Source organism: Heterocephalus glaber, unplaced genomic scaffold (assembly GCF_053883595.1).
Source record: "Heterocephalus glaber isolate CG9 unplaced genomic scaffold, H.glaber_assembly_v1.0 deba00001561, whole genome shotgun sequence".
In the NCBI taxonomy this organism is placed as follows: Eukaryota; Metazoa; Chordata; class Mammalia; order Rodentia; family Bathyergidae; genus Heterocephalus; species Heterocephalus glaber.
This window is the reverse complement of record NW_028258349.1, coordinates 10,938,877-10,952,085: the sequence shown is the minus strand read 5'-3', so window position 1 is coordinate 10,952,085 and position 13,209 is coordinate 10,938,877. Positions and strand designations below refer to the sequence as shown.

The window sequence follows — 13,209 nt, the reverse complement described above, 5'->3', positions numbered from 1 at the left end:
CTAAATCCTGGTCCGATGGCATACCTCTTTTTTTTTTTTTTTTTGGTACTGGAGATCAAACTTGGGTCCTTGCGCTTGCGCAGCAGGCGGCCAAACTACTGAGCTAAATCCCTGGCCCTCAGTCCATTTTTATTTTGATATAAGTTCTTGCCAAATTGCCCAGGCTGAGCTCAAACATGGGAGCAGCCTGCCTCAGGCTCTTAGAGTACAGGGATTATGGGCCTATGCCCCCAGGCTCAAAAGTTTTACTTGATGTTAATTATATACAGAAGTTATCTGATAAGGTTTATATATTCCTATGATGGTAAAGATGTACTATGGATTTTAATGTAAGGGAAAGAGTTTGGCCAGTTTTAGAAACCTGAGATTGCTTTGTGTACACAAAGTTTGGGACTTTTGTTGGATCAGATGTGCTAGTAAATTTAGATTCTTGAGATTCTTATAAACATTAGTCTTGGGGCAGGGATTTAGCTCAGTGGTTCCAGTGCCTGCTGCGCAAGTGCAAGGTCGTAAGTTCAATCCCCAGTACCAAAAAAACCAAACAAACAAACATTAGTCTTGTGTTTACTTGCATGACATTAAAGGTAGTTTTTCAATATTTTTGTTATTCTAGTGACTTAGAAAGTTTATCAATTTATAGTAACTGAATAAAGAACTTTTGGAACTGAGAATTGTTATTTTAATTTTTTTTGGTACCAGGTTTTAGCACTGAGCTATATCCCCTGCCTGTGGGTGCCCCCCACCCCCATTTAATTTTATTTGTGGGAGGGTTTTGTTTTTTTTGAGACAGGGTCTCACCATGTAGTTCAAGCTGGCCTTGAACTCATGGTGATCCTCCTGCCTTAGCCTCCCAAGTGCTGGGATTAAAGCTGTGTGCCAGCAGGCCTGGCTTTTTCTTTAATTTTGAGATAGGTCTGACTAAGTCATTAAATTGCCCAAGCTGGGCTTGATCTTGTCATCTTCCTATCTCAACTTCCCAGAGTACTGGAATTACAGGAATGTGCCTCTACCTTTTGAGAATAAAAAGCAGAGAGAAACAGTTATATCTCGCTCAAGAATTTACCAAAAATATGAATAGAAATTAGTTACAACAGAGAGAAACAGTTTTGAATTTGGTGTTGAATTAGGCATATGTTGAGCTCATGTCAGGCTCCAAACCTTTGCTGCATCATTAGCGTGTGTCAGGCACAACACAGCAGTCATTCATCTTTGGTAGTAGCCATCCTTATTTGTTAAAAAATGACCTAAAGTGTGAATAAAATAGTAACATTGCTTGGTGTAAGTCTTTTAGCAGCAAATCTCATGGCTTTAACTTTGTACACTGAAGAGTTTTGCACTGGGCATCATATGAGAAAAGGGGCACATCCGATGGTTCTGTTGCTTCTGAATTCTACACTGGGATAGAATCTTCTCAAAGCAGAAGGCCTTATCAAACTCGAGTTCAGGCTATAACTCAAACCGTTAGGCTACTTACTCTAAGACTTTGCTGATGAGCATCTCTTCAGGATCGTCTCTTGTTCTTGTTGACTATCTGCAATTTTATAAACAGGTGAAAGTACCGCTCTGAAGCATTACTAGTCAAACTGGTGAAGTTGTGGGAAGACTTGATACCTTATTTATGTTTTGGCAGGATGACCCATCAGCGATGGATTTTGTCACCTCTGCAGCAAACCTCAGGATGCATATTTTCAGTATGAATATGAAGAGCAGATTCGATATAAAATGTAAGTTGTTCTGTACTTCATTTGTGTCATTGAAACCTCTAGTGTATTATTTTCTTTTTTAACAGCCAAATATGTCCATCTTTTTTTCCCCCAGCAATGGCAGGGAACATTATTCCTGCTATTGCTACTACTAATGCAGTGATTGCCGGGTTGATAGTATTGGAAGGATTAAAGATTTTATCAGGAAAAATAGATCAATGTAGAACAGTGAGTATTTCTATTTTATAAATTCAGCTTCTTTTTAAAAGTAATTTATAGGGGTTGGGAGTATATTTCACTGCAGGGCTCTGGCTTTGATCCTGAGCACCAAAAAATAAAATTTAATGGACAACTTTTAAAATTAAAACAACAAAATTGTTGGATGGATGGATGGAAAATAACTGTTCAGTTATTTTATAGTCTGTTTAACTTTCCTGGAAATTGCAGTGGTAAAGCACATTTGCCTCTTTTAGTTTTATCTGATAAATGGAAATAGAAGCAAATTTGCTTTTAACATTTCCAGCTTTACAGAATTTTTAAAGAAATTAATTATGAATGAGATCCTTGTTTTTTCAACTCTGGAAACAAAACACGTGCATGCATGCATGCACGCCATTTTGTGGTGCTGGAGATTGAATCCAGGGCTTTGCACATGCTAGGCAAGCCCTATGCCATTGAGCTACAGGAGTTGAGACCTTTCTTAATTTCAGTATACTGTATTTACTTTGGTTCTTTGGGAGAGTATTAAATAATATTATTATCTGTATACATTATATTTTTAATGTAATTATGTTAACTGTGTTGTCACAGAAAATGAGGAAATGCAGTCAGTTTGGTTCCAGACATCAGTAAAAGCATTTTTAAATTACAGAAGTGAATGTATTGATTTTATTGAGCACTTAAAGTTGATGTGAATAAACACCAGGAAGAACACCCACAAGCTGATTTAATGATACCAGAGACCTTTATGATTATATCCTTACTGTTAGGTTAGGTAGCAGAGAAATCTAGAGTTTTGTATAAGTCAAAGAAAGTGCCTTTACAGTAAACCTAGCCTTGTTCATTGTAGCTGATTAGGAAAGATGGTGGGAAAATCAGACTCTTAAGGTTATGATTTTCCTGATCTTTTTGCCATATAATGTAAAGGGGAATATTTCAGTCATTTTAAAAACTGCATATACAGTAAGATTTTTAGATTGCTGTGTAGAATTGTAACTCACATTTCTGATTCCTGCTTGTGTTTTTTCTCTGAAGATTTTTTTGAATAAGCAACCAAACCCGAGGAAGAAGCTTCTTGTGCCTTGTGCACTGGATCCTCCCAACCCCAATTGTTATGTATGTGCCAGCAAGCCAGAGGTGACTGTACGGCTGAATGTCCACAAAGTGAGCGTTCTCACCTTACAAGATAAGGTGAGTGCAGGGCTGGTTCTCTTTTCCCGGAAAGGGGAGGAATCCAGGTTCCTTTTGCTCTTCACATTATTACTATGATAAACTAACACCTGATCATTACTCTGAAAAGTTCTGACTACTGAAGTGAGTTGCTCTGATTTCTTAGATTACTCCACTGTCTGGATTCCTGCTGGCTTTTTTCTCTATATTTCCAGAATATGTGTCTCATATTCTAGAATGATATAGGTGTGTTTGGCTGGGATGCTTACTCCATATGGTACAGAGATGACACAATATTGGGAAAGCAGAAGAGTTTTTGCTCTTGTTTACCAGATAGTGGGTAAATCCCACTATTTGGCTGTTTTAAACAGCCAAACAGGTATCCTTGAAAAGTCCTGACTATGGCAGTGAACAGAGTATTTGCATGCATTGTGAAAAGTTTTGTGTTTGCAGCAGAGCAAAACCCCAATTAGTATCTTCATATTAAAGGGCTGTAAAGAGTGTCACTTCTTAACTTGATTACTTCAGATTATTCCTCTGTTGTGTCCATCACCGTGCTACATATTTACATACCTCCTGAGCTGGGGGAAGAAGCCTTTCCCTTTTGGGAAAAGAGGCTTGATAGTGATAGGCCTTTCTCTTAGAATTGATTACACAGGATAGACTGACTTGCACTCACATTTTAGTCAGAGAAACAGCAGGTCTTGGTGAACTGACCATCAGAGGGTGGGTGTCTCACTTTCTAGGAAATAATTACTGTTATGTGTTGACTGTTGGGATTAAAGACAATTCCTCTATTTGTAGGGTAATTATTGTTTAGAAGCAGTTAGAACTTAATAGAATATTACTACTTCTAAATACATCTTAGAATTTAAAGAGAGATTGGATTTGGAAAGGTCATGGTTATCTGAGAATCGGTTTAGTAACAGATTTTTCCATCTAACATCTTCCATTACAGGGTTGGCTCAGAGACTGAAATAAAATATTTCAAGTGTGTAGGTCATTTCCCAGCCTGCAGGAAAAGATAAAATACCAAGAGTCAGTCAAGGAGTTCTGGATCCCCTATTTGGAGGAAGTGTGATCTGATCTGTAATAGTGGTCATATATAGGGCATAGAATATGAATAAATCCCCAGTTTTCCTGCTTGCCCTAAGAATAACTTAACCCCATTCCAATGGAAGGGGGACATAGGAGCCTTCATAGAAAAAATGTCTAGGCCTTTTATGGTATATAATTACCTATGTTAGCATTTTGAATCTTTTTTCCTTATAGATAGTGAAAGAGAAATTTGCTATGGTTGCACCAGATGTTCAAATTGAAGATGGAAAAGGAACAATCCTAATATCTTCAGAAGAAGGAGAGACAGAAGGTATTATATCATTGCATTTTTCATTCCCCTCACTTGGGTGAACTGCTAAAGGAAGGAGTATACATTAGTTTATACATTCACTGTACATTACTCAGTTTCACAGTGATAGAGGTGATGTTTAGTCAAGGAGGTGCTCTCTCACGGTAATGTTGGCCTTGGTGGGCTCATCACAATTCCAGATTTGGGAGCTCTGTGTTATTCCAGTGTCTTAGGGACAGTTTCTCAGTGACCAGTGCGCAGATGCTATTTACAGTAACTGTGATACTCTTGATCCACTTCCAGGGCACCTCCCTTCCTATATCATGAGTGCAGGTGGATAAGTTGGTGATGAGGAGACTGTTCGGTAATTCAGAGTGGAAAAGGCAATTAAATCTTTGGGGTGTTTTGTGCAGGAGTAAGAAAGCCTTGATAGCCTGTTTCTCCTCCACAGCAGAAAATACTACTGCAAATCAGTGCCCAGTTTTAATTTTCTGAGGTTTTCCTTTCAAAACTCCAAACAGAACCTGGGAGTTTAGCTCAGATAGAGCAGTTGCCTTGTTTCTGGGAGACCCTGGGTTCAATCCCCAGCACTGCCCTCCTCAAAAAAGAGCAGATCATCCCTTTTGTTAATGTATTTGTTACATAAAGCAGAATGCATTTGATTTTGTTCAACCTCCTTAGTGAGAATTGTGTTGTACTATCTCTTTTAGGTTAGGTGCACTATTTTCTCATATGTTTATTTGTCCCGCTGTCATTTATTCAGTATACTTTGTTAGATCCTGATGGGGATTTAAATGTTAAGTTGTCTTTAAGATTTAGTGTCAGGGGCCGGGGATTTAGCTCAGTGGTTTCGCCGCCTGCTATGCAAGTGCAAGAACCCGAGTTTGATCCCCGGCACCAAAAAAACAAAACAAAGATTTAGTGTCAGAATTCTTGATGGTAGTTGCTTGTTGAGAAATTGTTGAGGGCATAAATTCATTTGTAATTGAAGACTACGTATTGGCTGGGTGCTAGTCTATTTTAGGAATCTAGTTGAATATGTAAGCCCCATTCTAACCAGCGGTTTCATGCCCCTCCTCCCAAGTGTGTTTATAATCATATGGTATCCCCTTAGTTCTCACCAGCTCTTTCAAATGTTAGCTTAAAAATGGAAACTGGTCAAGAATCTCAGGTAGTAAGGACCTATTTTAACTTAATCATCTCTTCAAAAAACTGTCTCCAAATAGCAGTTACATTCAACATACAAATTTTAGAGGGACACGGTTTGGCCTATAACATAAGTTTAGCTTTTTAAAAACCTACCTGACGTCATGAAGATGTAAATAAAGTAACTATATTCCTTTCATATTTCCTAGCTAATAATCATAAGAAGTTGTCAGAATTCGGAATTAGAAATGGCAGCCGACTTCAAGCAGATGATTTCCTTCAGGACTACACTTTATTGATCAACATCCTTCATAGGTAGGCACTGTTGTTATTTTAAGTATAGAAAATTATGAATATACAAACAAAAGTGGAAGAAAAATGTTTTCTTACCCTTAAACTCTACTGTTCACTCAAAACTGCAGTACATTAGAGTTGACTAGTGAGTTCCCTAAAGTTTAATCAAGAGAAAAAATTTGGGGATTCAGAAATAAAAAGGATAAGGCCCAGGGATTTAGCTCAGTGGTTCCACTGCCTGCCTCACAAGCCAAGGACCCGAGTTCAATCCCCGGTACCAAAAAAAAAAAAGAACTAAAAAGGATAAGCAAAAGTAAAGAACTGCCAACAATAATGACTGATAGAATGACATGGACTCTAGGACTTTGAATAGTTTTAATCAGAGATGAATTTATTTCAGTAATCAAGTGGCAATAAAATCTTCAGCCTTTTTATAAAGAAGAAATATTTCTCCCACAAGGCAAATAATTTTATTTGTGATTCTGTAATGTAACAGAAGACTTAAGAATTATCCCACTGCACATGGTGTTACAGGCCTAGAGTCCCAGGAGTGGTGAAGGTGAGGCAGAAAGATTTCAAATTTGAGGCCAGCCTGGACTACATATAAAGACCCTTTCTCAGAAAATAAAAAACACAGGGCCAGGGATTTAGCTCAGTGGCACCGCGCCTGCCTCACAACTGCAAGATCCTGAGTTCGATCCCTGGTACCAAAAGAGAAAACACACACACATGAAAAAGAATTATCCTGTACAGATTCCTGAGTCATGTATTTTTTCTATTTGCTTTTACTTCCTGCCTGCTTTAAAAAAAAGTACTCAAACTGCTTTGTGTTACAGAATATTTATATATATCCAGCAAGGTTATGATACAAATGATCCTGTACTTTTTTTATTCCCCCTTTGGTGGTACCTTGGATTGAACCCAGGGCCTTGCACTGATCTACAGACCCAGCCCTGTTTTGTTTTGTTTTATTTGTGGAACTGGGGATCAAACTTAGGGCCTTGCACTTGCCAGGCAAGTGTGGCGTCACTGAGCTACACCCCCAGCCCCTGTTTTGTGTTTTTGAGTCCAGGTCTCACTATGTAGATCAAGTTGACCAGGAACTCACTGTGTAGTCCAGGTGATCTTCCTGCCTCAGCCTCCTAAGTGCTAGGATTACAGGCATTTGCCACAACACCTGGCTACCCTTTCCGTTTTGAAACAGGGTCTTGCTAAGTTGCCCAGACTCCCAGAATGCCAGGATTATAGGCATGTGCCAAGATGCCTGGCCACTCATATATTAATATGCTGAACAAGGTGCCTTTTTAAAAATCCTCATTTTTACCCATAAACTGACACAAAGACTTAGATTGGTGTTGCTTAGCATCCATTTTGCGCTGTTGTCATCTGTATACCACTGTGTAGTGTGTGTGTGGTTGGTTGGAGAGATTAACATTTTATACTTGTTTTATAAAAAGCATTTAATGACAGTAAAGACTAAATGGGGATCATTAGTGAGAAGTGTAAGTTTCACATGGTTACATAATGGAGTCAAAGATAGACTTGACTAGGCAGGCTGTGATTGTTGGACACCAGTTGGCTGTCAGTGGTGTGCTTGTGTCCACTCGTGAAAGAAATGACTATGAAGACATGTACAATAAAGTGGAAATATCACATGGTATTTAAAAGAGGAAATGTAAGGCCGTGGATTTAGCTCAGTGGTGCCACGCCTGCCTGGCAAGTGCAAGTTCCTTAGTATGATTCCCAGTACCCAATAATAATAATAATAATAACTAATAATAAAAGAGGAGGTATAATTAGGGCTTTGGGGTTTTTTAACCATATTTTTTAGCTCTCTTGGGAACAGCCCCCCCCCCACAAAAAATATGTAAGTCTGTTTGACTTTCATACATTAAAGTTTCATACATGTTTTTGGGGACTCAAAGAAAAGCAGGGTGCTGCCTATAAAAATGGTGGAAAGCCAAGCGTGGTGCCAAATGCCTGTAATCCCAGTACTTGGGAGGCTGAGGCAGGATCGCCCCAAGTTCAAAGCCAGACTGGGCTACATAGTGAGACCCTGTCTCCAAAAAAGGGAGAAAAAACCCAGAAATCATGTAGCTCTACCCATAAAACACCAATGCCACCATGGTCAAAATCAGATTATGAATAGAATATATGGAATCTTTTGGCACACCTGGTGAAGTAACATCTAAGAGTTACATTAGGGGGCTGAGGATTTAGCTCAGTGGTTCCGCTGCCTGCCTCGTAAGCACAAGGTCCTGAGTTTGATCTCTAGCACCAAAAAAAAGTTACATTAGGCTACAGCATTTCAGATTCGGTTTTATGCGTTGGTAATAAAAGTTATTTAGCTTTTTTTTTCTTTTTAAGTTGTCCCCTGATTCAAAGATGGATTAGTTTTGACTCATTTGAGTTAAAGTTTTGAACTATCACAAAAATCTATTGTAAATAATCTTTTTAATATTTTAAACAGAATTCAAATATATGATATGAACTAGTGTATATGTTGAGCTTTCTCTGGTTGCTCTTTTCACTGTGTAAATAGTCATAGCAGTAGTCCTATTCTGTGGTATATGGTTCTCTTACAGTGAAGACCTAGGGAAGGATGTTGAATTTGAAGTTGTGGGTGATGCCCCAGATAAAGTAGGACCCAAACAAGCCGAAGATGCCACCAAAAGCATCACCAATGGCAGCGATGATGGTGCCCAGCCTTCCACCTCCACAGGTAAGTCCTGGCCCAACTAGCAGGTGGTTCATCATCCACCAAACCCCAGTATATAGAAACAAGCTCTGGTTACATGTTTGAGTGCTGACTGTGAGGTAGAAATCCATAAAAATACTAGAGGTATGTATTGGTTTAGTATTGATTTTGTGGACCTTTGAATATATGACCCCTGGACACATTTCAGACTGAGGGAAATTCTTAGAAAAAATTAAAACCCTGTTATTTTTAAATTGGCTTTTACAACTGGAAATGTCAGTTTACTAGTACATAAAGTCAGTTCTGGCTACAGAGTAGGCCGTACCTCTTTTATTTAGGAGCAACCAGTCAATGCATCTGGTCATTTTGAGTGAATAGATGCTTGGTAAGTATGGAATTCTAGCACTCAGAGTTTTCTTTTAAGCCAATGTGACTTTGGTAAAGTGGAGTTTCAGTGCTGCCACTTGGTGCTTTTCCAAACAACTTGTTTACGGTGCTCTGATTTGGATGTTTATTTCCTTCCCTTCATTCTTTATTCAGGAAACTAAAGCTACCACTTTCTAATTTCTCTCCTTCCATTTTGGCATTTCCTTTGCTTTCTTTGGGATATGTTTACTCTTGGTTCCAGTATTCCCTGAGAGCTTGGGCGGACAGACTTGGAGACTAGAGTACGGCTGTCTCATGGGCTGTTGATTTGTGACCTTTTCCCTCCACTGAAACGGTCTCCTTTGGGGCTGCTCTGGCAGTTTTCAATTGTAGTTTGAAATGGTGATTTGAAATAAACATTTATTGGTCTTCCGCTATTCATTGGTTTCAGAGGCAATATAACAATAAAATAAGTGTTCTGCTTTTGATTTGTACATGGGGATGAGGGGATAAAACCACCTTTAGTGTAAGATTCAGAGCATAAAATTTGGAGTTCCTCTAAGTGGATTTGAATCCCAGCCTTACTCTGGACTACTATACCTCAGTGCCTCACTGTACCTTGGTGGAAAATGGATAATGTTCATCTTCTTTATAGAGTTGTCATAATGAAATGGATTGTTATGTGGACAGTGGTCAGAACAATTTGTGCCACATTATAAAAACTGTTACTGTTACTGTCTATCTCACCCGCTCTTAGGATATGCATCCTCCACTTTCAAGTTGGAAAACCAGTGAAGCATAATGATTCCTGAGTTATGTGATGCTTGTTCTAATTCTTCTCGGTTCAATTCCCCCCCAAAATAAAGAAAATTGGTGCTGGTTGTATACAGACATTTAAGACAGTTCAGAAACAAATATGCGATGTGTGAAGTTCCATAAGGGTAGTGGAGCCATTCTTAAGTTTGGAATATAGTCGAAGAGTTATTTTTAAGTTATATGTTAATTATTGGTGAGCCACTAATAACTCCCACACTTTAACCATTTTTTTCTTTTTTCTGAAAAAAGCACAAGAGCAAGATGATGTGCTCATAGTTGACTCAGACGAAGAAGGTCCTTCAAATAATGCTGACAGTAATGAAGATGAGAGAAATCGCAAGAGGAAATTAGATGAGAAAGAGAATATCAGTGCAAAGAGGTCTCGTATGGAACAAAGGGGAGAGCTTGATGATGTCATAGCATTAGATTGAACAAAAACCCTTACTCTGTCAGCTCATCTGGGCACAACCAGATCATTTGTTATATCCTTTGTTCCAAAGGGAAAACTGACACCAGTGACTTGAAAGTGATTCTGCTCCCTTTGAAAGCATTCATTTTGCTAGAACTATTAGAAACATTGCAGTATGCTGTATTGAAAGTAGGAATATAGTTTTTAAACCCTTTGAACAAACTGTGTGCATAACCAGTTATGAGATAAAACAACACAATGCATGTTGCCTTTTTAATGTAAATACCCTTAGGTATCATTTAATAGTTTAAAAATATTGTGATTTAGTAAAGTTGATACCTGGTTATAAATATTATGCCTTTATTTTTGGCTAGAAGAAGAATTATTTTTAGCCTAGATCTAACCATTTTCATACTCTTAACTGAGGCAGATTCAAAGAAATATCAAGTGCTATGCATTGAAACCTGTTTTTAAATGTTAAATGGCGCTATGTATATTAATGTAAAACAATGTTAATTTACTCAGATTTTCAGTTTTTACTGCCTGATATGTCTGTGTAAGAAGCCAATTTTTGTGTATTGTTACAATTTCAGGTTATTTATATTTGATGTTTTGTAAAACTCAAATTAACAAATATACTGTACTATGGACCAAATAAATGGCATCTGCGTAATTGTTACAATGCCTGCACAGTTCCTATTTCTGCTGCCTTACTAAGTTTGTGCATTACAGCTACTGCAGCCATGCTGAAATCTCTATGTTAAGATACTAACTAATTCAGGGGCTGGGGATTTAGCTCAGTGGTTCTACCGCCTGCCTCGCAACCGCAAGGTCCCAAGTTCAATCCCCGGTACCAAAAAAAAAAAGGATACTAATTCAGGGGCCAGAGGTGTAGCTCAGCAGCACAGTGCCCGCCTGGCAAGCTTGAGGTTCTGAGTTCGATCCTCAGTACCAAAGAAAAAAGATACTAATTCAGGACTGGGGGTGTAGCTCAGTGGTATGTATAGTCTTTACTTAGGATTTGTGAGGCTCAATCTCTAGTACTGCATAAAAATTTTAAAAAATTAATGTAGTGGTGCCCGGGGTTTAGCTCAGAGGTTCTGGTGCCTGCTGTGCAAGTGCAAGGTCCCAAGTTCGCTCCCCGGTACCAAAAAAAATAAAACCTAGTGGGACCAAGTACTAATGAGTATGAAGATTTGAAAGATCCCCATTGAGTACTTTCTATAATAAAGTCTCTGATGGCAGTGTTGTATTTTACATTTGTATTGTCAACATTTGCCCTTTGGTTGAGAACATTTAAGTGATTTTGCCCAGCATGGTGGCACACACCTGTAACCCAGCACTCAGGAGGCTGAGGCAAGAAGGTCACCACAAATGTGAGGCCAGCCTGGACTACACAGTGAGACCCTGTCTCAGAAAATTTTAAAAAAAAGAGAATATTTAAGTGCTTTCTCCCCAGCATCTATGACTCAGGCTCTGGATTTGGGATGCTGGAGAAAGTGTGTTTGGGGGGTTATCTCTTCTCTAGTCTTTGAATTGTTCCTCAGTTCACCAGGCTCATTGTTTGGGGGTTTTTTTTGGGGGGGGGGTTCTTTTTGGGTTTTTTTGAGATGTGGCAATCCTGCCTAAGCCACCCAAGTGCTGAGATTATAGGTATGCGCCACCACACCCATTCTTTTTCTTTTTGGTACCAGGGATCAGGATCAATCCTGTCCTTGTGCTTGTGCAGCAGGCAGCAAAACCACTGAGCTAAATCCCCGCCCACTGCACCCTTTCTTGAGGCTGCCATTCACAGCCCAACTCCATCCAGCCTACAGATGTGGCCACGACAGTGCTGGCTGGAAGAGAGTTCATGTTCCCCTTGAGCTGGACCTCGGAGAACAGAAAGCTATTAAGCTATTTCTCCACTGGCCATCTGTGCCTTTGGTGTGGTTTGTTTGTTCTTGGGTTTTTTTGGGTACCGGGGATCAAACTCAGGACCTTGCGCTTGCCAGGCAGGTGCAGCACCCCTTGGTGTGTTTTTGGTAATAATCCTTTTAGATACACAGCTCCTTTTCAAATTGATAACTTACTGTATTCCACTTGTGGATGTTTTGGTTTTGGTTTGGTTTGGTTGGTGCTTTGGTTTTTTCAGTGCTGAGGATTGAATACAAGGCCTTCACACTGAGCTACATACATTCTTACCCTTTTTTATTTTTTGAGACCCTGTCTTGCTGAGTTGCTAAGTTGCCCAGGCTGGGTTGGAACTCCAAATTCTGCCTCAGTCTCCTAGAGTGCTGAGATTACAGGTGCATGCCACCATATCAGATGTCCACTCTATGTAATTCTTACTCTGCCTTCCAGCTTATTAACTGTTATTCCTTCTTTTATACCTTTTGTAAATTCAGCATGCAGTCAGAGCCTTCAGAAAAGTCATGTTGAAGCCGGGCACAGTGGCACATGCCTGTACTCAGCACTCTGGGAAGCTGAGGAAGGAAGATCATAGGTTGAATTGCAGCTGGCCAATTTAGTGAGACCCTGTCTCAAAGAGGAAATAAAAGTGGCTGGAAATGGAGCCAGTGGCGTTTGACCCCCAGTATCACACATAGCAAAAAAAAAAAAAATGACATTGAGTAAGTCTCTGCCCTCAGGAGCTTGTGGCTCAATCCCTGCAGGGTACACTAACTTCTAGCCTTCCAAAAGCTGCTGGTAGCAAGCTGGCTCATTCAAAGTGCTGCGAGGCTGTGCTTTCATTCTGCCTTTATATTTTTAGGTGTTTAATTTTCCTCTAGAAAAACATTTTATACTTAGGACTAGGATACCACCTCAATGTTAAAATTAGGAACTCTTGCCAGGGATGTAACTCAGTGGTGCCAAGCCGGCCTGGCAAGTGCAAGATCCTGAGTTTGATTCCCCATACCAAAAAAAAAATTCTGAACTCTAAAAGGCTCCCCAGAAATTGAATTGTGAAGGGCTGGGGATTTAGCTCAGTGGTTCTAACACCTGCCCCGCAAGCTCAAGGTCCCAAGTTTGATCCCCGGTACCAAAAAAAAAAAAAAAA

The 13,209-nt window shown here is 39.4% G+C and overlaps 1 protein-coding gene across 2 annotated transcripts in view; it reads left to right on the top strand.

The window, feature by feature from the left end:
* The window catches only part of Uba2 (ubiquitin like modifier activating enzyme 2), a 31,805-nt gene extending 20,941 nt beyond the window's left edge, over positions 1–10,864 (top strand). For both annotated transcript variants that reach the window (XM_004858893.3, XM_004858894.3), the window contains 7 exons: positions 1,631–1,724; positions 1,819–1,931; positions 2,958–3,113; positions 4,365–4,461; positions 5,796–5,901; positions 8,466–8,602; positions 10,010–10,864. In XM_004858893.3, coding sequence (XP_004858950.1) covers positions 1,631–1,724; positions 1,819–1,931; positions 2,958–3,113; positions 4,365–4,461; positions 5,796–5,901; positions 8,466–8,602; positions 10,010–10,191 — 885 coding nt within the window. In that variant the 3' untranslated portion in view covers positions 10,192–10,864. The remainder of the gene's footprint in view (positions 1–1,630; positions 1,725–1,818; positions 1,932–2,957; positions 3,114–4,364; positions 4,462–5,795; positions 5,902–8,465; positions 8,603–10,009) is intronic.
* The last annotated feature ends 2,345 nt before the right edge of the window (positions 10,865–13,209 follow it).